The 22,104-nt window shown below is 45.6% G+C and overlaps 4 protein-coding genes across 5 annotated transcripts; 1 reads left to right on the forward strand and 3 right to left on the reverse strand.

Annotated features, from left to right (window-relative positions):
• Positions 1 to 505: 505 nt before the first annotated feature.
• LOC6551712 (monocyte to macrophage differentiation factor) lies at positions 506 to 4,403 on the reverse strand. Of its 2 annotated transcripts, XM_001978483.3 has the most exons (5): positions 4,099 to 4,403; positions 2,357 to 2,621; positions 2,103 to 2,293; positions 1,807 to 2,026; positions 506 to 1,739 (listed from the first exon to the last, which is right to left on the reverse strand). In XM_001978483.3, the coding sequence occupies exons 2-5, from the start codon at positions 2,612 to 2,614 to the stop codon at positions 1,458 to 1,460; spliced, it is 951 nt and encodes a 316-aa protein (XP_001978519.2). In that variant the 5' UTR covers positions 2,615 to 2,621; positions 4,099 to 4,403; the 3' UTR covers positions 506 to 1,457. The 2 variants fall into 2 exon arrangements, with proteins under 2 accessions (XP_001978519.2, XP_026838107.1); XM_026982306.1 differs by lacking the exon at positions 4,099 to 4,403 and having other exon boundaries at positions 2,357 to 2,714.
• Positions 4,404 to 4,583: 180 nt separating this feature from the next.
• LOC6551713 (FACT complex subunit SSRP1) lies at positions 4,584 to 6,731 on the reverse strand. Its single transcript, XM_001978484.3, has 3 exons — positions 6,445 to 6,731; positions 5,874 to 6,386; positions 4,584 to 5,765 (listed from the first exon to the last, which is right to left on the reverse strand). Exons 1-3 carry the CDS (start codon positions 6,476 to 6,478, stop codon positions 5,065 to 5,067), a joined length of 1,248 nt encoding a protein of 415 aa, XP_001978520.1. The 5' UTR covers positions 6,479 to 6,731; the 3' UTR covers positions 4,584 to 5,064.
• A 159-nt stretch (positions 6,732 to 6,890) lies between these two features.
• LOC6551714 lies at positions 6,891 to 8,222 on the forward strand. Its single transcript, XM_001978485.3, has 2 exons — positions 6,891 to 7,479; positions 7,703 to 8,222. The coding sequence occupies exons 1-2, from the start codon at positions 7,231 to 7,233 to the stop codon at positions 8,009 to 8,011; spliced, it is 558 nt and encodes a 185-aa protein (XP_001978521.2). The 5' UTR covers positions 6,891 to 7,230; the 3' UTR covers positions 8,012 to 8,222.
• LOC6551715 (frizzled-4) lies at positions 8,149 to 12,220 on the reverse strand. The gene is made up of 3 exons (XM_001978486.3): positions 10,422 to 12,220; positions 10,121 to 10,359; positions 8,149 to 10,058 (listed from the first exon to the last, which is right to left on the reverse strand). The coding sequence occupies exons 1-3, from the start codon at positions 11,429 to 11,431 to the stop codon at positions 9,190 to 9,192; spliced, it is 2,118 nt and encodes a 705-aa protein (XP_001978522.1). The 5' UTR covers positions 11,432 to 12,220; the 3' UTR covers positions 8,149 to 9,189.
• Between the last annotated feature and the right edge of the window lie 9,884 nt (positions 12,221 to 22,104).

Below are 22,104 nucleotides of genomic sequence, written 5' to 3' on the forward strand. Positions count from 1 at the left end.
GCTAGCCGGTACACCCACCATTTAGCGAAGACGTCCACCAAATATAGCCGAGTTCCACACCTTTGCTGCACTCGTAACGGTCAAGGAAATTCAAATATGAGTATTTAAGTCCGGCTCAAAACATTCATTTTGACAATAGGAAAATGAAGAAATAAATGGAAAGCGGCTATGTGCACGATCCAGTTTTATCTGATTTCCATATAATATGTTTTTTGTTGGTTTCTTCCATTTAAATTATAAATATATGTTAATAAACACACGCAACGTAAAATGTCAATAAAATTATATATGTATTTGCAACCAAAATATATTATGTATATATTTAAAGCTAAATAAGATAAATATATGTTAATAAACACAAACAAAATAAAATGTCAATAAAATTACGTATGTACATATTTGCAACCTAAAAATAGTACGTATATATTTAAAGCTAAATAAGATAAATATATGTTAATAAACACAAGCAAAGTAAAATATCAATAAAATTATATATGTATTTGCAACCAAAAAATATATGTACATATTTAAAGCTAAATAAGATGTACATGAGTAACATTTGAAAATAGACAATTCTTTGAGCAACCCACAAAAAGCTGAGCATTTTGCTTTCATTTGGAAATAAACAATTTATTAGAAGCCCTCAGCTCTAGAGTTTACGCATTAAAAGTAATCGATTTGCACCATAAATACGAGTAGTACACGAAATCAATATCCGCCGATCGCGAGCCAGGCCCCAAAATATCAAGCGTATTTGTAAATTTGTAAATCACCTTATTCAGTATCTGCGAACACATCGTTTTGTCCCTGAGCTCGGCGATGAAACTGGCCAAAAGGGGCTGGGCTCGCTGATCGCACGTCCTCTTAATTCTAACTATATGTGTATATGGGTATAACGTATATAGTATATCTGTATAATCTGTATAAACATGTATAATGTAATGCGGGTTAGGCGGGCTTCTAGTGTTCAAGAAAAGGCGCCGGGTGGGCGTGGAAATTCAGGTCGTAAACTCTCTCGGATATTTGTACAAGTTGAATATTCGTTCCCCTCGCCTTTTGAGTACGGTTCAAAGTCTTTTGAGAGACACTGGTTACATGGATGACCATGTGGATGGTAAATATATGAATATACCTAATATAATATCAAGTTAAATTGAGGGGGAGAGGGAGAGAGGGAGAGAAAGAGAGAGACATGAGCACTCGCACAACTTGAATCTTTGGCAAGACCGCAGATACTGATCACAAGAATCGTTTCGATTTAGTTAGTTCGTAATGCTAATGGCTACAACTAGGCGTCCTCGCTCGAACAAAATTTGGCTAATTGTGGAGCAGAGACTCGGGTACATTGGGTACATCATAGGAATACGTTACACATGGCTGACAACATCGAATCCCTGTCGTTAAGTACTCTAAGGTCTAAATTCGCTGCATTCCCCCGCTGCTTTGTCGCGATTCGCTCACGGTGCCGTGGCTGCCTCGCTGGGATAAAGGTTCACCAGGATGGCGTAGTAGTGGCAACCGGCGGCCAGCACCACAAACAGATGCCAAATGGCATGGGCCATGGGTATCGTGCCGTCCGCCTTGAAGAACACAATACCCAGTATATAAAAGCCGCCGCCGAACTTCAGCTGCAGCATCCCATGGAAGTGGTGGCCAGTGAACACCACCACTAGAGCGGGTCCCAGGCCCATTACCAGGTAGAAGAACGTCTCCAGACACTTGTAGCGCTCGTGGAAGACCTGTTTGTGGGAAGCAAACGAAAGGCAACTTAAGTGGAGCCACTAGAGTGCTGTGAAGGAGGCTTACCTGCTGGTAGGCGATTCCTATGCCCGCCATCAGCCAGATGACCCATTCCATGCAGAAGAGTATGGCCGAATGGTCGGTGTTCTCCAGCGTTAGCCAGGGGAAGTAGGACCCGGCAATGAACACATAGATCATGGCCCTGTCGCAGCGATGGAGCACGTTCTTCAGACCCTGGTACGTCTGCCAGCCGAGACAGGGCCACGCCTTGGCATTCCTCGGTGGTCTGTGGGGGCAAGGCACAAGCAAAGCAAGTAAGTGGGTAAGTCAGCCGGCTGGCCGATGGCACTCAGCGCACTCACCTGTGTTCGGCACAGTAGCAGGAGCAGTGGAAGAAGGTGGACACCGTGAAGAGCATGCACAGGGCTCCGCCGTAGACCCAGGAGACCAGATACTGACTGGCGCTGGATGAGCGCTCGAACAGTGTGATGGCCGCAAACACGGCGGGCAGTATCCAAATGCCGTGAGTAATCACATTGGCCACCTGCTCGATCTGTTTCGGGCAAAAAAACAAACAAATATAGTGCTGTGCTTAGTTATGTTTTGGGGCACTCACCTCCGTTGGCTGGTAGGCACAACCGGGCTTTGCCTTGGCATTCTTCCATTTGACATTGCGCAGCTGCAGCTTGAGATTCGAGTTCGATTTGATGATGGACTTCCAGAACTTGCTGAAGAGATTCTCGAGGAAGGCGTACTTGTGCTGCAGGTCCTGCATCACACTTAGGTTCCCATTCTCGTTGCCATTCCCATTCCCATTGCGATTCAGATTCCGGATTCCACTTCCGTGGCCGCTTGCTTCGCTGGTGCTCATCATGGACAGACTGTGGATTAGATTGTGAATTGGTTGTCCGGCTCGCCAAATTGATTGATTGCCACTCGATCAGACGGCTAACCCAACCACCCACACCTCCCCATTTTTTTATGGCCAATCGATTATCACTCGTCTTTATCTTCGGCTTTTGTGCATCGAGTGATAAGCTCTGGTCACTGGCCACTGGCCACTGGCCACTGGCAATGGCTGGATAATGGAATTGGACAACCCGTCGGCCACTTGAGACATTCCTGCATTGAGCTAATTTATGCTCATTTAGTTTTGCACAGGCAACTTGCTTACAATGGCACAAGGTTGGCGATTTTGACCCGATCCGCAATTGAAACCAGTTCTCTGATTGGCGGCCGCTTATCTCGCGTGTCGAGAACATGGCTCAAAGTCCGATTCAGATGAGATATGGACATGCTCATTCGCGGGCATATGATTATGGGACTCACGCAATCCGATGGCACTTGCAGTCCGAAGAGGCCTGCATTTCGGTAGCCGAATTATTTTCCAAGCTGCTTTTGAATACGTTTGATGGTATAAATGGAAATGGTTCCAATGTCTATCAATTATTTGGTAAATGAATTCAAAAGGCCAGTTTTAAACCGATCTCAAAGTCCAATTAAAATGAAAACCAGGCGTTCAATTTACATAAATGCCTTGAATTTTCATTTAATTCGTGCATATACGTAAATGTAGATATATAAATACCACTATATTCGATTCAGTGACGCGGGAAAGCGAGCCTATAAGCCGTGAGAAATACCCCATAATCAATTGAACCCATTATAATTATAGGATAATGGGATAATTTTAGGATTTACCCGCACCTGAATGGACCTAAAACTTTGCTTGCTTGTCTGTGAATCATGAAAACTTTTCAATAAACCAACGACGGTGGTTGGCGGTTGACGGAGGTGCCCCTGGCGCCCCCAAAAGTATGCCCCATTGGGCGCAGTGGGTGGTCACAGGCTGGAAAAGCATAACGAACAACCCCCACAACCCCCCTTCGTAATTTATCACCATAACGACTATGCTAATCGTTATAAAAATAGATGCTTGGGCATTCCTTGTACTGCCAATTACAAAAGAGCGGGCGTGGGAGCAGTGCACTGCGCGAAAATGCCTTGAAATCGAAAGGCACTGCAAACTATAGCAATTTTTATGAATTTCCACACTTCCATGATCCGAATATATGTATTTCCTAAACAAATTGTTGTAAGGAATGTCATTTCAGAGACAGATTCAGTCTCGCAACATATTTGGCAATCAGCCAGCGCATTGTTCTCAGTGCACAGGAAGATTGTTTACATCTGCCATTCAGAATCAATCGCCGCACTAATCCAATTTGTAGCGCTGCCGTCACGCAATTCGCCCTTTCCACCTGTCCACCTGTACTGGCCTACGCAAATACACGCTTTCCATCCCCGTTCGCAGCCGGAAAAGCCCGGAAAACGCAGAACATCTGGAGGGAAACTCACCGTTGTCTTGCTGCCGCGAATGCGGATGCGGATGCTGTGCGCGGTGGGAGGTGAAAGCGGTTGCGGATGCGGATGCGGATGCCGAGATCGGGTGCGGATCCTGGGCGGAAGCCGATTCGGAATCCCAGGTCCACGCAGGATACTCAGTGACCCAGAGCTCGCTGCACTGCATCCGGGGAACTGGGGAAGCTTCGACTTGGCGTCCGTTTAATTTATTTACTTTCGGCGGACTGGCTAGTGATGGCAGAGCGGCGATGTAACATCGATACTTTGCCGTTGTAACGGCCGCCCAAAACATCGATGTCGCACCGCCGATGTTCCATCTCCAGCAGGTAATAAACTAATTAACGTATTTATAAACATTTAAAGTTCTTCTAAAGCTTGTACTCGAACATGATTTTATCGCTTATTGCTGAGTTAGCTTGTAAGCAATTTAAAAGCTTTCATTTTTATAAAGAGCAAGCAATCATTGGTTGGGTTTTTAGTACTAATACTTGTATTTATTATTTAGTTTGTTTTAAAAGTAAATATGTAGATTCACAAATTGAAATAAGAAACTAAGTGGTGTTCCTCACATTTATTTGACTTAGAATTATAGGATATTTCATGTTTCATAATTCTAGTACGGTTTCAATGATTTAAAATTTATTTCGCAAAAAAAAGTTTATAAATAAGGGAAATACTAGACCGTTCCTTTTCAGCTATAGCATTTAACTTGCAATCCAAGAAACAAGAACAAGCCCAAAATTAGAGGGAGACCTTTAGTTTTACTTGACGAAGATCGAGATGCTGCAGCTTATCAACTAGGGATTCCTAAGTGGTTGTTTTCAGGTTTGACGGCCAACTCCTAACTGACATACGGATCCGATGGCGCCTCTGGACCCGCTGGAAGCTTAGCTGCCTGGTATGGTTAATATATATATATGCATATATGTATGTGGTCATTGGGATGTCCCCGAATTCCTTTCATAGACCGGGCATTACGTAGGCGATGTTGTCGAGCGTGTCGGCTAGATTTTTGCTTAGCTGTACTTTGTTCTCCATGCCGGGTATCTGCGTGGTCATGCAGAGCAGCGGGCCCATGGCGCAGAGCAAGCTGTCAAGGAGTACGGACAAGCTACCCGAGAGCGCCACATATCCATTGTGCTTCTTCAGCCGCTCGCCAATCACCGTCAGGCTCTCGCCCAGCAGTTTCAGGTGTGCCGCCGCATCGATTACCTCGATGCTAGTCTTGTGCTGCTCCTCTTGTTTGTGCTGACCGCTGGTTCGGCCGCCACTATTCGCAGCCGGGTGCGATTGCAGTTTGGTTGCGCTCGTTGAGGCCTGCGACCTGGCACTTCGTGTGTTAATGCTGCGCCGCTGCGTGGAGGTGCCCGCCGCGGCTGCCGCTGCCGCCGCCGCTTCTAACGAGGATTGCTGTCGATCGGCGGCCAGTTTTCGAGTGCGACTCGTCGTCGCTCGGTTCTGGAAGATCGTCTCGTGCTGCGTAGGATCTGTCAGTGCCGTGTTGCCGTTACTTGCCGGCTGGGGCGTACCATTCGCAGCGGTGTTGTCGCGAGTTTTGGCCCTGGACGCCTGGATTTTGGCCTTGCGCCGCCAGGCGTTCTTGTCCCGATTGGAAACGTTCGCCCACATCTCGCTGAGGCGTCTGGTGGCGCTGGTAAAGTCTGCAAGAGTTCGGATTGGCCAATAAGAGCAAGATAGCACACAAATAACAGAAAAGTGCCAACGAATTTGCTGCTGATTATATTGATTAGAGTTGCACCGAAACGTACCTAGGTCCTGGAGATCTTTCTTGCGCGCCTCCCTGGCCCACAGGCTGTAGGCGGTGTAGCGCTGCTTGCCCTTGTCCTTGCGCTGCACCTTGGCATTCACCACCTTGCCGTCCTTGAGCACCTGGCGCTTGTTGGCCTTCTCGCGCATGTAGAGACTCTGGCGTACGGGTGACTCCTGGCTGGTGGCCTCCGCTTGCACGCCATCGACGAGATCCTGCACCAGGTTGTCCAGTTCATCGTCGGAGTTCAGAATGGCCACGGCCGTTGACGGTGTTTCCGGATGGAATTCATCGCCGTCCGAGATATTTGGATCATCCACGAGCATCTCCTGGTCAAGATCCAGGTCTCGCAGAGCATTCGATGGCCTGCCGCGGCCGGAGTACCTGGTTGGCTGTCTGCCGCCACTTTGGCGCCTTGTGCGCTTCTCGATCTCCTCCGGCGATTCAAAATCCAACAGTTTCGACGACTTTTTGCGTACGCGTCCACTGCGCGAAACGCCCGTCACCTGGAAATCTAATCGGGAATTGGTGACCCCGATTCCACCAAATGCTGCCGCCTGTTTTCGACTCACCTTTGGCCACCAGGTGCGAGGTGGGCGACTCCATTTTTGGATCCCCGGTTTGGTTGAATCGGTTGCAATTTGTTGTAAAAAAACAAATGAAGACGCAAATGGAACAGCTGTTAGGTGTGACCAGAGCAAAAGCAGGCGATACATTGCAAGCGATAGATAATCATGGGATTAAATAATGATTTTAGTTTTTAATTTATTCTTCAGTAAATTATTAATGGCCGGTTACGTGTGTACAATGGATCTTAACTATAATATTAACATGAATGAAGTGAATATAGGTTATTAGCACAAGAAGGGTATGCAAAAATTGATTTATTTTGTTGCTATATTTGCAATTTATTTAAAAACGAAAACTCTTCAATTATATACGCCTGGCATTTATTTTGTATTTATTTTAACACACTCTCAGTTATTTCGTACGAATTTTCGAACTATCGCACGGATAGTTGGCGAAATCCAGCAGCAGCTGGTCACACTGCCGCACCTTTGTTTTGCTTGTACTTTTTTTTTAGTTTGAAGGCGGCTTTTCGTTTATCGATTTGATTCGGCACCTGACTGCGCAAAGCGCCCCATGGCACGCGATTCTCGCCGATTGTGAGTCGACTCGCCGGTGGCCCCCAAACCCAAGGACATTTTGGCCCCCAGCCGGCCGTATTTGTATTTGGCGTTGACCCGCGCGCCCGCGTTTTCATGACCAAAACGGCGGCTGCGATTCAAAAGCTAAGCTCAACGGCAAAAACATTCGCGCAGCGTCAGTCAATCGAGGCGGTACTTAATCGACTGTAGATGCCCATTGCCATGTCGGCGGCGAGGAACGAGAGCAGCGGAACACCAGGCGTAGCTGAAGGATCGGAGCTGGCGCCTGCGGCTGGAGCAAGTGCATCCGAGACGGACAATGTGACCGCCCTGGAGCTGCAGTCGAACAAACGCGTGCTGTACTTCAGCGACGGCGTCATGGAGGAGTTGTCCTCCGGCAGCGAGGACGAGGCGGATGCGGAATTGGCTGACAAGTGCTACGACGTCCATTTGAACGAGGTACATCCGCCAAGATTAGCGCGCTTAAGCTCTATTGCCTTAAGCGAACAATGATAGATGTGTGAGGCGCTGATATCTTTCAATGAAATGCTATTACTTGTATGGTTTTTGAGGCATTCAAAAGTAAACTAAAGGCCATGGGTCAGTAGTGATAAGAAGCTGCCACGCCCACACTGGCCATTAGTCATTGTGACTCATTTCAACACTTTTTGTCACTTTTTAGAGCGAAATGCCGCTGGGACCACGGCTGCGCTACAAGGCCAGCAGGATGGGCAACCGATTCCTGGCCGGAATCGACTATGTGGGCGGTGGGCTGGCCCACCTGCTGGGCATCACCAGCAGGAAGTATGCCAGCGAAATGGAGCACTACCAGAGGGCCAAGGAGAACGGCGACGAGGACCTTGACAATTGGCAGCCGCGGGCCATGTCGAGCAGCAGCAGCAGCAACAACAACAACAACAACCGAAACGAGACCATCGTTCTGTGCGGACCAACACGCAGCGAGGCGACCTTGCCACCCACCCGGCAATAGGCGAATAACCACCCACCCACTTGGCAGGTGGCGGTTTTCTTGGCAGCAAGACGAAACGAAATGCTCATGGAGTACTGGCGAAACTTGGAGACTCTCTTGGTAAAATCCAAACGAAACGAATGAAGTCCAAACAGATCTTAACTTTTCGACACTTTATTCGCTAGCAAATAAGTTATATATAATATTAAAAAAATACACATACAAAATACAATACTCATATACTGTTATCTGGGTATCCATACGATTCGTATAGCCCCTAGTTGTATACAGGTTAAGTTAGTTCGTTAGTTGGACATTTAGAAACAGGCCCTGTTCGTTGGGGAAAAACCTGTGGGAGTGCAAGGAAGCCCTCAGTAGTTTCGCCAAAGTTCGATGTGGAAATGGGCGCTTTTAAGGCGATTTTGTGTGGTGTGACTTGTTCAGCCAAGTCCCTAAAGCTAATGGCACACTGAATACAATTAGGCATTACGTCTAGGATTGCAATTGCGTTTTTGATTGTTAAGTACACTTGTTTCGGCATCGGGAGAAGACAGCAAAGCTAGGACCCTGGTTTTTGGGTCATTTTCTTTTTTTTTTTGAAGACATGAACATGCGTATCACAGTATTTGGTTGCTGCGCGTTTCTCTCTCTAACTCAAAAAAAAAGTTATATAAAAAGGCTATATATAGGTATATGTATATGTACGCAAAGGCGACATTAAGTCTTAATGTGTAAAAGGCAAGAGCGATTATTGAATTCGGTTACACCAAAACGGCAAAAGGCAACGCAAGGGGCAACTAATTAGGAGCAACATTAAGTACACACGAAAATAGGATATGAGGCCCATCAAGGGCAATTGCAATACATCGTGGGGGTTGGCTAGATGACCTATGACCTCGTGATAAAGGCCTCAACTAAATAAGAGCACATTTCCTGGGTTATATACACAGTACATAGATAGGTTTCCATCGTGTTCTATGGGGTAGCAAAGCAACTTGAATCGGAATTACGACATGATACTCGTATGATCGTTTCCTATTCGAGTTGCTTGGCGTTACAAATACCCTAAACCTAAGCAAACTCCACCGGATTAAGTTATAGTACAGGACTGACTTTGGCACAGCAGCTGCCGCAGGAACATTGACTGGAAGCAGGGCATTCTTGCCCTGAAATTAGACCGAATCTCTGCACCCAGAGCACTAGAGCAGCGTCTCATCGCCGTAGTGCTGCAAGTGGGGATAGTAGCCGCCATGCTGGCTGTACTTTTGCGAGGCGTAGCTACCTGGCGGATAATACAGGCGGTGCGAGGATGTGGTGTGCTGATGGTGACTGTGGTGGGGGTGGTGGTGGTGCTGCTGCTGATGGTGTTGATGATGCGGCGAATGGCGCTGCTGGTGATGCACGCTTCTGCCCAGCGAATAGTTGGACATCTGATTGAGCGATATGGAACCGGCTCCAGGTGAAGTCTTCAATTTGTACGGACTCGGTGGCAATGGAGCACTGGCCATGGAGGGCCGCACCGAATGATAGGAGACCACCGTGCTATTGCAAGCCGCATGGGATCCACGCGAGCTACTGTGCCCGTCCAGCTGTCCAGCTCCTGCTCCTGCTCCTGCAGACGTATGCTTCACCATCTTGCCATTGCTGACTTGTCTCTTGTAGAGCGTGGAAATGCTTGGTCCCAGGACCCAGGCAAAGCAGCAAATGCCCAACATCAGTTCCATGAAGGCGCGCAGCAAAAAGGGCCACAGTGGGGTATTGGTATCGCCCGATCCCAGCCAGACATCGATGTTGGCGAACTCGTAAATGACAGCCAAAAGAAGCAGGGCACATGCGAGACCATAGATGAATAGGAAGATGCCTATGCCGGAACTACTGTGAGCGCTTAGCTGTTGCAATTGCTGTTGCAAGCTGAGGGCATTGCTATTCCTCAGGATCTCCTTGGTGCGACAGTGCACCAGATAGCCAGAGATCAGATTCATGGAGCCAAAGATCCAGTAGCAAAAGACAGGCGTGGCCACCAATATCTGTAGCGCCTTATCCGACTGGTTGCCCACAAAACAGGCGCCTAGAATAGCGTATGATTGCGTTACTCCTCAAGTTCTCTGGAGTATCTATAGTATATCTCACCTAGCAACTCGTCTGCATCCACGAAACGGGCCACGATCACTGCTGCCGTTTGGAAGGCAGGCAATCCCCAAGCCACGAAGCACACAAAGTTGTTTTGGGTTAGATCTTGCTGAGCCGTCTTGGCACTGCTCCTCTTCGCCGGACTGCCAGCAAAGTTCGAGGGAACGGCCACATGCCCCTTGGAATCCGGACTGTGCCGACGAATGTCGCGGTGCCAGCCCAAACAGAGCACAGCCCACCTACAAATAGCATAGCAATTGTGTTAATTTCTATAATATTTAATATAATTATAGTGTAATACCAAGCGCAGGCGGCCATTCCAAAATAGTAGCGCATAAGAAATACGCTGGCACAGGATGCATTGGACAGTCCGTCCACGGTGAGTAGTGATTCATTGGGCGCCTGGGGATCCGTTCCGCACGCAGTGCCCGTTCTGCCCACCATAAAGCGCACTGCCCAACCCAAGGTGACCATGTTGTGGCACCAAATCAGCGGTGACAACAATCTGGACCATTTGGCGCTGGCCAAACGACTGGAATCGCTGGCCAAAAGGCACACGGTGGCCACCAGGGCCAGGCCCAAAGCGGCATAGGCCCAAGTGGAGACCCAAATCTCCGCGAGATGCTTTTCCGCCGGCGTGAATAGTATGTCCGCCTCGCAAAGTGGTGCACAGCGTCCAGATCTTGGTAGCCTCACATATAGATGCGACTTGGCCAGTCCTGAGCAATCCATAGGCAGTTTACCGCCCAAACCGCCGGGTATTCCCTGCCCTGGTAGCCCATATGGATCCTGATCCTGCTGCGGCTGATGCATTTCACCAGGACCCTCCATGCACATGGTCTCGTGGTTGTTCTCGCGCGGAAACCTATTGCAATCGAGGGCCGGTGGCCATGGGAATCCGAATCCCTGCAAAACCGGATGACAACGAATCCGCACAGACTCACAGAGACTCCGGCAGGGACCAATGGCATGTACGGGTGCTTTGGGCGTGCACATGGGCACGTAGGCGGCGCACAGGAACAGCTTCAACTGGGAACTGCAGTCGTACTCAATCAGTGGTGCAAATGTCTGCAGGGTGTACTCCACATCCGTTTGCATTTCGTGACCCACCAGGTTCGGCATGGAGGTCTCATTGTAGCCGATCTTGCGGCACATCTCAATGCGAATGGTTTCGCATTGCCGGAAGGCGGGGATTTCGGCCGGAGAACTGGAACTGGAGCTGGCACTGGGGTTACCACTCGCCGAGGATTTGGAGAGGCGCGGATGCAGGAGGATCACCACCAGGAGACATAATAGGCAGGCAGGCTGCATTTCGGCTAGATTCTGGTCTTCAGCTTGGAATTGCGTGTTCTCTCGTCCCAAAGAATCCGAACTTGATGCGTTGCTTCACTTGGAGGTTCCGATTTCTGTTCCTCCAAGAAATCCGAAAGTGGAAAAAAATCCGATCTCGGGATTTTCTTTGCGCTGGATTCCCTCACGTCTGCCCAAAGAATCCCAACTTTATGCAGATTCTTCGTTCTTCGGTGGAACGCTGGAAGGGGTAACCTGTTCCAGGTGCTCGCCCCTTCTCGCTCTCTCTCACTCACACTCTCTATCTCGCACCCTCTCACTCGTTCCAACAATTTCCAGCTCTCCTTCTTTCCAGCTTGTTATTGTTGCTTTTGGCTTGTCAACTCGTTAACTACCTTTTTTCGGCGTCGTTCTTGTTATCGCTTCTCCTCTCTCCCCACCTCGTTCTCCTGCCCCAACCACTCCCCTTTCACCACCTCACGCCACCGCCCCCCGCTGATCAATGTCGATAAACGGGTTTTTCTTCAGGGATTAACCCGAAAACGATCTAGGAAACCATCGAATCTTTTACACATCTCACTGAACAAAAGGCGTATTTGCTTGGCTGTGCTTAACCGAGTGGCGGAGTCAGTTTGACACCTTAGCGAGTATATTCTAATCTAATTGGTATTAACGTTTATAAATTTTATTTTGTTTTCTAGGTAAAATACAACGTGGACTGGTCACTCTGAGCTAGAGATGGCTCTTACGCACGTCAGCTCGTATCGATTGCTTTGCCTCAACGGATCTGCTATCGATGTCAACAAGTTTGAAAGTCAACAAATGCTTTCAGATCAATAGGCGCCCTCTGGCGGAATTATGTGTAAGTAACCATAGAAGTTTTGAATGGCGCAATTTTCGAAAATAAATATGAAACTCGTCTCAACAATAAAAACGGCTAAGCATAGTAATCTTATAATTATACAAAAACGTAAAAAATGCTAAATGTTTGTGTTTTGCTAGCAGCGGTATTTTAGGTAGGCAATTTATAAACTTGTAGTATATGATTTAGAATTTCCGCTTTCAATTCTTACAATGAAAAGTTTTCAAAAGTCCAAAAAGTGCTTTTGCAGAATAGAGCTTTAAGAAGCGCGCTAACCAAGTGTGTGAGCTTTTTTCAAATGGTACACTTCGTGTGAAATATGAATAAGAAACGTAGGAAATATGCCGAAAGAACACTAATGCAATATATTAAGAATAATAAATGATATACCAAAAATGCAATAATACTAAATGAATTATATTTTCAACACCCCACAAGTGGCTGCAGCTCAATATTTGAAAACCAAATTATTAGCAATTGTGAGAAGAACAGCGATTGCCATTTCTGCATTTTGGTCTCCCGTCCGTTTTGCCATCTCCCTTTAGTTACCGCTTGGCCTCTCTTTCGCACACACATGGCAAGCGCAGGCCACGCCCATGTATTTCAACCCCCTTGACAAAAACACGTAACATGCCACTTTTATGTATGAAACGTGACAAATACGCACATGTGTGCGAAAGAGAGGCACCGAGCTGGCGCGAAAGAGACAGCTGCCGGACGTTTATGTGTTTTGCATGTTATGCTTGTGTGCGTGCGTGTGTGTTTGCGAATTTGTTGTTGCTTCACGCACACGCGCAGACGTTGAAACACATACACATATGTGAAAAAGGACATGCACGTATGTACATACGTACGTATGCATGTAATTATGTATGTACATGTGCCTGCTGACTTTTTCGCCACTGCCAACTAATTACGAAAGCCAAATGAAAGTTTTCAACTTTACATCAATGTAGCAGCTAGCCCAAAGGACGCTCAAAGGATATGCGGAATGCCATTCAAGTATCATATGCGAATCCTTAAACAAAATACCCACAATCCGATTCGCTGAAGTATTCCCACTCACCTTTCAGTCATTCTCCACATTTTTTCGCCCCTTTTAACTGGGCGGCACTTTCACTTTTCCCCCGCGGATTTAGAACAATTCTTGCATTTTTATTTCACGCTTCTTTTCACTCCTGCTCGTTCTTAAATAAAGTGCATTTTCTTACACCACCAACCATATATATATGTATATCCCTGCAGCGGGAGGTGTAATAAAAGGCACCAGAGAAGTCGCTGTCGAAAAAAAAGAATTAAGGCGCATCCAGCACAGTGATGGCCAGCATAATAGCATCTTGCAAAAATACTCGGGAAACAGGTAACAAAATGGGTGATAATTACGCAAAAAACAAGGAGTGGTCAATGCTAAAATCTGCTTAGCTTAAAAAACTACCGAACCATCTAGGATCTTTAAAATGTTCAACATTTTTAGCTGTGCTAACTAAATCTGAAAGGAAAAAGGGTTCTCTGCCAAAAGGGTTTTCTCTTGAATGTAAAATGTATATAAATAACTAAAGGCTACGGCAAACTAAAAGTAACTTCAGCCTTAAATGAACTTAATCATTTTTAAATAGAATAAATGGAATCGACTTTTGGTGTGGCAAAAGTGTGGCATTCCTTGTGCAGTTGCAACTGGTGCCAGTAGAATGGGGAAAATGGGAATGGAAATGGGGAAATGGGGAAGGGGGAAGGGGGAACACCGAGTAAGGTGTGCGAAAACCCTGGCCGAGGACCTCAGCCGGAGGAAAAGTCATGGCGGAAAAGCCGAGGCAGGCGAGAAGGCGCCGCGGAAAAGTCGGTGAAAAACTGAGAGAGAGCGCGTTGATGCACAAAAGCATTTGCTGCGTGTAAACTTGACTTTGAAATTTTGCCTCATTTGCACTTGCCGCTGCATTTTGCACCTGCCATCGTTACATAAAAGCCGGATTTTTTACATCAAGCTAACGTTCTCTAACTGTTGCATGCCCCATCGCGATGTTTGCGCAAATGGCAAATTTATATAATCACAAGGATCATATGAGAACGGGTTCAGCGGCGCTATTGGTATGCATGGCAATGGAAATGTCAATCAACTCGGTAATGAAATTGCACCCGAAAAACCGGTCACCACAATAGGAATGTATATATATATACATACGCATTACAATGGCACAAATGTACAAATGCACATATGTAGATATCCTTGCAAAGGACACGAAAAAGAAGGCATGTGTGTTTTTGTGCAAAGGTCGTTGCTACCAGGTCGCCATATATGTACATGTGTGCTTATGTATGCACACTTACACACTTATGTACTAAAAGCACTCGACACCCACCGGATATATATGTACATAAATACATATATATAGCATATATACCCGTGTACATGCTTACACTTTTGCCTTGCACTTGTCACATCTGTTTTCCCTTTTTTCGCGCTTTTCATCTGGCTTTCCATTCAAGGTGTGGGAAAATCCGGCAGCGTGAAAAGCCAACTGCATTACTGGATTTCACGGCCTTCTGTCTTTTAATCGCTTTAAGATTGTACTCCGCATTCTTCGCCCTTACTTCGCGCATTTGGTAAAGGTTAATGCTGCTAAAGTTGGCAAATTATTTGCAAACATAAATTATATGCATATATGCGCTCATAGATTTATGTTTATATTTAATTTCTATGCTTCACGATTTTTGAAGGGCATTTGCTGAACTATTACATATTAACTGCCGTCGGTAGTTCACAATTCTTAGGTATATTCATTATAATTATTCAATTTTCAGTGGTACATATTTACCCATCTGAAGGTGTGTGCCTCGATTTCCGCAAATGTGTTTATTTTGTGGCCTCAGCCCTCGCAAATAAATACTCCTTGGCATCGATTAATCATTTCCAGCTGACCACTGGGCATTGCCCCATAAATCATGCGCAAATTGTGAACTTTTGGGCGCGCCGACAGCTTTGAGCCACTGCGACCGATCCTGTGGTTTCGTCAAGGATCTGCATGTGTGTGTGAATGTGCCGGGAGTGTCCTGCGAATGTCCTGGGAATGGTGATGTGTGGACTCGGATGCGGATGGGCACGAACGTAGCGCACGCGTAACCTTTGCACCCCGCCCAAAAGGTCCCCGAATGGCCACTGGTCACTAGGCAAACAACAGACATGCGAAATACGAAATAGGAAATTCGAAATCCGAAGTACGGTATGTAAATTCGTTTGTCGACATCCGGGAACGTTGTCAACCCGATTTTCCGGCTTATTTCGTTGCAGTGGCGGCGGTCGGACGAATTTTTAGGGGGTCCTATACCTCACTATGCGTATTACTCAAGCTTAAGATCACAAACATTGATGCTTAAATTAGAATAGTAACTTAATGCGTTCCGTAAAATATGGAAATCTATAAATTCAACTAAAGTGCTTTATACTGCAGTCTAAATTTATTTGTAAGTTACATAAATATGGTATTTATTTTTCGGGGGTTTCATTGCTAACTATACAAATATCAAGGCTAAAATTAGAATAGTAACTTAGTGCGTTCTGTAAAATATGGCAAATCCATAAATTCTACTGTTATAGCTTTATATTACAGTCTAAACTTATTTGTAAGTAACATATATATGGTAATTATTTTTCGGGGTTTCATTTCTAACTATACAAATATCAAGGCTAAAATTAGAATAGTAACCTAATGCGATCTGTAAAATATGGAAATCTATAAATTCAACTAAATTGCTTTATACTGCAGTCTAAATTAATTTGTAAGTAACATAAATATGGTAATTATTTTTCGGGGGTCCCATTTCTAACTATACAAATATCAAGGCTAAAATTAGAATAGTAACTTAATGCGTTCTGTAAAATAGGGCAAATCTATAAATTCAACTGTTATTACTTTATATTGCAGTTTACATTTATTTTTAAGCCACTTTGTGTGTAGATTCCCCTGAGTCAGTTACATAAATATGGTAGTTTTTATAGGAGGTGTCATAGCTAACTATACAAATATTAAGGCTAAAACCATAGTAACTTAATGCGGTAATTCTTTTAATTAGTTTAAATTTATTTGTAAGCCACTTTGTTTGCACATTTACTTGAGTCAGTTACATGCATCTGGTAATCAAACCCCTTCCAAGCGCCGCCCATGTGCTCTGCACATTCGCAGGCATTTCGTATGGGTGTACCTCCCCGAAAAAGGTATCAGAGAATTGGACTTTGATGAAATGGTGGACAGGGGTCACTTGCGGTATTAAATATTGTGAAGAGGGTCGCCGCTCGCGCTGCGCAATTTCCAGCTTGATTTATATACAGATCAACGTGGATATAAAGGTTGGAGGGGGTCGAAAGCGGGTCGAAATCGGGTTAGGGAACAGCGTTCTTGTCACGCCCAGTACTTTCCATGCAGAAGACGGGTTGAAGTTGGATTGGGTTGAACTGCGGCGTTTCTGGAGTCGGCAGACACAGGTCAATTCGTTGGTTAATTAATTTTGCAAACGGGATTTGCATTGCCTGCGAGGCATCACTCCTTCTGGCGGCTGGCTTCTTGATTATGATTTGCATTTATTACTGCCTTGTTATTTGTTGCTGTTGTTCCAGGTGGATTGTGAATCCAATCAATGCTGTGCGGGAAAATTGTGCGGGGCAAACGGGGCTTTTCTTTTTTATCGGGTCAGCCAAGCATGCGGTGTACTCGTACTTCATATTTTCCGCCGCGGATACACAACCCCATTTTATTTTTTGGGCATCCAATCTGCGATTCCCTTCGATGGCACATCAATCTGGGCATAATGGCCCCAGATAATAGTGTTTGTTTGTTTGTTTGTGTGCCAAGGTATGCGTAAGCAGGGCCGTATACATATATACGGCGAATACTCAAGCGTCTAGCGATGGAAAGTATGTGAGTTATGGAAAATTGCATACAAATTCATAATTGCCTTAGTTGTGTACAAAAAAGGCGGCCAGGAGTGCTAGCTGAAAGTGCAATAGAGCAATCTCGGCAGGTCCTGCACAACTACTGAAGGACTCGTGTCACGCACCCATCGCTCCCAGAAACATCCAGTCAAGCTATCGTTCTATGCTCACCAAGCTGGTAAGCAGGTGCGTGCCTCAGTCTATCAGCGAGCACTTTTCAATTTCCAGGCAACGCAGCGTATGCGCGATGGCAATCTGTTCGCCTCTCTGGGTCCTTTTAGCCCAGCCCCCACCGCCCCAAAATGAAGTCCTTGCCTCTGCCATGGATCTACATTTCTTTTTTCGCCTTTTGCATATTTTATATTTTATGCATGATTGTTATTGTTTGCAGTTTGCGTGGAATAACGTTTCTCGAGTTGTGAGCTGATCCGAAAGCGGCTCATGTGCCTCCTCCTGGCGATATCCTTGCCAGCCTGCCAGCCTGCCATCCTGCCATATCCTGCAGCTCCTTAAGCACAAGTCGCTGCTCTACACACAATTTTTGGCCGCAATTACGAGGGCTACATATATATAAATGTGTATGTACACACATACACTCGGTGTACACGAACGGCACACAACTGATTGTACGCATCATATTTTACTTTTCATAAATATAAGCGCGCCCATCTCATTTGCATATAGCCAGCGACGAGCGAACCGATTTTCCCACTCTATAAAACGCTTCTGTTCGTTTTTTTTTCATTTTTATTTTTTTTTGTTTTCTGTAGCGAGACCAAACCGAAACAGAAACAGAAGGAAAAACCGGGGCAGCTGTTTTCGCTCACGCCGCGAGCGGCGTTAACCCGGCAAACGCATAACCCCAGACCAAAGGACCTCGAGCTTAGGAGACCCCAGGACATCTAGTGTCCAAAGCGGACAGCCCGCCAGTGTTAAGGCAAGGGTTAGGAATCCAGAGCAGATACACAACAATAGCACATCCTCAACGGCGTTTCAGGGGAAATACACTCGTATTCGACTTTAGGCTCCCAAAAGGACAAACATGTGTCATACGCCACTGACCCCAAATGACCCTTTCATGAAAACTAAGATTTCTGCTCAAAATATCAGGAATGGTGTATATATACATAAATAAATAGTGTGAATATGAGTTGTCTTGCCTCGTTGAGCTCGCAGTTGAATTTCCAATCAAATGGCATTAAAACTTTTTTTTTTATTTACAATCTGTCTTAAGCAAGTATGACAATAAGTAAATTGTATAATTAATCTTTACAGAGGCAGTAGTTATCCATTACGCCCTACTACATACTCTATGCATAACATGTTTTAATACTTAATCTTCTTAATCTTAAAGTCTTCTGCCGTTGTTATTACTATTTGCCAAACTTAAGGCTAAGTTATTTTCATGCTTTCTTAGTCTGTCTATATATTTTTTACTATTAAAACTTGAAAACCTTTTTTTGTAAAAGTTAATTGAAAAAATTTAAGTGAAAACGTTTATTTGTCAAAATCACCTAAACGATGATGTGAATTTAAGCTTATGTTTTGATTTCTGAACTGCTACAAATAGTAAAAATTTTAGCTGTGCGCCTTGATTTGACAAAGTTACAATTAAAAGCCTGCCAAAAACTATAGAAAAATGTTAGCATTTTTCCCGATACTCCAGAAAGTTATGAAATTTTTCGTTCGCACTTCCACTGGCTGAGTAACGGGTATCTGATAGTCGGGAAACTCGACTACAGCATTCTATGGTGTTTTTACTGATTAGAATGTTATGCATCGTTGAACTCGTAACTTAATTTCCTATCGAGTGGCATTCACAGCAAAAACTCCTAAATTTTGGCATTATTTTCGTAAAAGATCAAGATGTAATCGCTTTCAAAAAATATGAAAAATTTCTAAACAAATGTATTTTGCAAATCTTCGAAAAGTGAAGTTATAGGCTGCACAAAACAGTGTTTCTATTAGCCTTTTGCCCCTTTCTAGCCGAAAATTGATGGCAAGCCTTGTGGGAAAATCGCTTCAAAGGAATCTGGCACTTAATCAATTTCACTAAGACTCAGATAAACTTGGCTACTGCGGATGTCTTGGGAGCGAATAACTCCATTGGTCACGTGTCTTCAAAGGCGGTGAACATGCGCAGGCATTCACCCACACACATGTACGTGGATACCCAACTCCGAGGACTCGAAGGATTCGCATGTGTGTGTGTGTGTGTGTGTGTGTGGGTGGGTGGGTGTACTCTTAAGTGGGCCAACTCTCAAAAATCAGCGCCGAACGTGGCTCAGATTGTTTAGCACGGCGGTTTTGGCCACTGAGCGGGCAACGAAGCCTAAGGACAACCGATGGCAATGGCAATGGCTGCCAGGATACACACGCACACACGCGAAACACCCTCACCCTCACACACACACACACACACACGCACTCATACTGATGCAGGGGAGGAGACAATACATACGTGAGTACATATGCCGTGCGCTCGCGCTTGCCATCTCGCTCGCTCTCGCTCTGCTTGCATGTGTGGGTGTGGATAATTGAGTATCAGTTTAGTGTCTGTCCTACACTGGCCAAAACTGGGTGCAAGTACTGGAATTATTATTAATATTACTATTGGATATATATTTAAACTGCATTGATGTGCAGCAATATTGTTGGTTGACAAGCATTGGCGAATTCCAGCTGCCCTGTGACTTTTCTCGCAGTGTAGCGGGGTAGCGGGGTAGCCAAGGGTTTTTGCGGAAAGGTGTGTGGTACGGCAGTTCCACTACACAACTTGGACGCTGGCAGCCAAAGTTTTATTAATGCTTTGGCTCCGCTGGCTGGGGTGGCTTTCGCATCGCTGTTGATTTAGCTAACTCGTAGTTGGGGCCGACATATCCTTGGTCCTTGCGTAGCCACCACCCCCCTCATTGTCATTTATCATGCGCTGTACATACACACATGCACACATGCACACTCGTACGTGACTGTGGCTGTGTGCGTGGGTGGGAATTGTTATCAGTGGCATTGCAAAACCAAGTGGAACACACGCGCAACTCGAACCGATTGCCAATACACACACGCACACACACATGCATATATGCTTATATGTGTGCTGTGCATGCATACATACATATATGCATATGGGGGAGTGAGTGTGGTGGCAGGTGAGCTCCCCTTTTTTGGGTTTCTGTCTGTTGTTTTTGGGCTGCAAAAGTTTATCTTTTCAATTTCGTGCTTTTGGGGTTGGAGTGCCACATGTGTGTGCCCCCTATATACGTGTGTGTGTGTGCGTGTGTGTATGTGGGCTAACGTATTTGTGTGCACTTGGATTAGGGTTGGTCCTGCTGCTCCTGCAAGTTATTTATCTACTGGCTTCTGTTTCGCTCCTCCGCGAATCGGACAGTGGCCATATCAATCACGCTGTACATATAAGCTAACATCATTTACATATGTATGTGCTTATGAAATATTCCTTGCCGAATTTAAATGCTGCCTTTGACAGCCAAAATCAGTGGGGCTTTGAAAACGGATAGCCCCCTAAGATTTACACTCCGTGGTTTTCAATTAAATTGATGGCATTTACATTTAGGAAAGGCTTCTAATGCCATTACATTTTTAATATCTAACCATTAAAGCTAAGCTTTTCATATTCAAGCAAGCCATTTTGTATCTTAGCATTAAATCATTGCTTTTCATATATGTACAAGCAGCCCATTGGATATGTGGTTTTTGGGAAAGAAATTTTGGGAAATTCCTTTACATATTTAATAGCTAACCATTAACCACTTGCTGTTCGTATGCAAGCAACCCATTAGATGTGTGAAGTGAAATGGAGCTTCTAGGACCTTTTCATTCCAAAATAGCCAAGCTATGTGCACATTCGGGCATAACTTGTGCACTCTATAGCATATATCCTAAATCCTGTGCCCAAAACCGCCTCCCCACAGAATTTCGGGGGGCGTGCACATCTCGCCTTCGATTGGACGCATTGTTATGGCTGAGAAGTGGGGTTGTGGGGGATATGGGTTCAAATGCTGGCTTAGGCAGACCACCTGGCTCATGGGATACCCTGCATGTGAAGGGGGGCGGAGGGGGCTAGGATTCATTAGCGCATGTCGCATCTTGTGGATGTGCCGGATGTGGATTGCTCCTTCCATGTCCACAGATTGCCTCCGCGCCGCCCGTCTGCTCCTGCGGCTTTTCGGAACTTTTGTGTTGTTCAAGTTTTCGGTTCGGCAATTTATGGTTAGAAGATTTTGCATATGCACCATACACCCAACCACGTAACCCATTCATTCTCCAGCCCAAAAGCGCCCACCCACTTTTGATGTGAATTTTCGGCAGATCTTCGTGGGCATTTTCCTGCTTTTTCCTGGGCTGGCGCTGCTCTAATGCCGCTTTTAATTGGCGGCCCCACACGCACACTCATGCATATGTAGATACAAGCACGTGCACATACATACATATATATTTGCGTATATTGGTGGGCGTGGCATGTGTGGTAATTTAACTGCAGCAACCAAAGTTTATGGCTAAGTACGAGTATATAGCGCCGGCGATGGCCATGTTCCCACTTTTCAGATTCCCCAAACTCCGCGGCTCCCCCCTACACTGCAAACAAATCCTGCCAGAATGTGCATATTCTGAAATTCCATTCCATTCTTTGTTTGCTGCATTCGTGCAGTTGGGTGGTCACTTTTCAAGCATACTTACGCACGCATGTGCCATCGGTTTTGAGTGGCAATTTCTGCCAGTGCATGTTCCCCAACTTCTGGATTCCGTTCTCTGTTCTCTGCTTAGACGACGACCGATGACGAGGACGATGGCTCGACGAGGACTTCGTGGCTCCTCCTAATTGCAAAGCCTCAGCCCGTTTCGCCAGTTTCGCCAGTTTCGCAATTGTGGCTACCAAGTGGGCCAAGG

Source organism: Drosophila erecta, unplaced genomic scaffold (assembly GCF_003286155.1).
Source record: "Drosophila erecta strain 14021-0224.00,06,07 unplaced genomic scaffold, DereRS2 tig00000126-arrow-pilon, whole genome shotgun sequence".
NCBI classification, from domain to species: Eukaryota; Metazoa; Arthropoda; class Insecta; order Diptera; family Drosophilidae; genus Drosophila; species Drosophila erecta.

Bases quoted from the DNA above. Each gene is read 5' to 3' on its own strand.
- LOC6551712 (XM_001978483.3), bottom strand. From the start codon at position 2,614: ATGATGAGCACCAGCGAAGCAAGCGGCCACGGAAGTGGAATCCGGAAT. The intron at 2,294-2,356 runs GTGAGTGCCCCA...TGCCCGAAACAG, and splicing joins GTGCCTACCAGCCAACGGAG to ATCGAGCAGGTGGCCAATGT. The intron at 1,740-1,806 runs GTAAGCCTCCTT...TCCCACAAACAG, and splicing joins TAGGAATCGCCTACCAGCAG to GTCTTCCACGAGCGCTACAA.
- LOC6551714 (XM_001978485.3), top strand. From the start codon at position 7,231: ATGCCCATTGCCATGTCGGCGGCGAGGAACGAGAGCAGCGGAACACCA. The intron at 7,480-7,702 runs GTACATCCGCCA...GTCACTTTTTAG, and splicing joins ACGACGTCCATTTGAACGAG to AGCGAAATGCCGCTGGGACC.
- LOC6551715 (XM_001978486.3), bottom strand. From the start codon at position 11,431: ATGCAGCCTGCCTGCCTATTATGTCTCCTGGTGGTGATCCTCCTGCAT. The intron at 10,360-10,421 runs GTATTACACTAT...TGCTATTTGTAG, and splicing joins GGAATGGCCGCCTGCGCTTG to GTGGGCTGTGCTCTGTTTGG. The intron at 10,059-10,120 runs GTGAGATATACT...ACGCTATTCTAG, and splicing joins GGATGCAGACGAGTTGCTAG to GCGCCTGTTTTGTGGGCAAC.
- LOC6551713 (XM_001978484.3), bottom strand. From the start codon at position 6,478: ATGGAGTCGCCCACCTCGCACCTGGTGGCCAAAG. The intron at 6,387-6,444 runs GTGAGTCGAAAA...ATTCCCGATTAG, and splicing joins CTCGCACCTGGTGGCCAAAG to ATTTCCAGGTGACGGGCGTT. The intron at 5,766-5,873 runs GTACGTTTCGGT...GAACTCTTGCAG, and splicing joins GAAAGATCTCCAGGACCTAG to ACTTTACCAGCGCCACCAGA.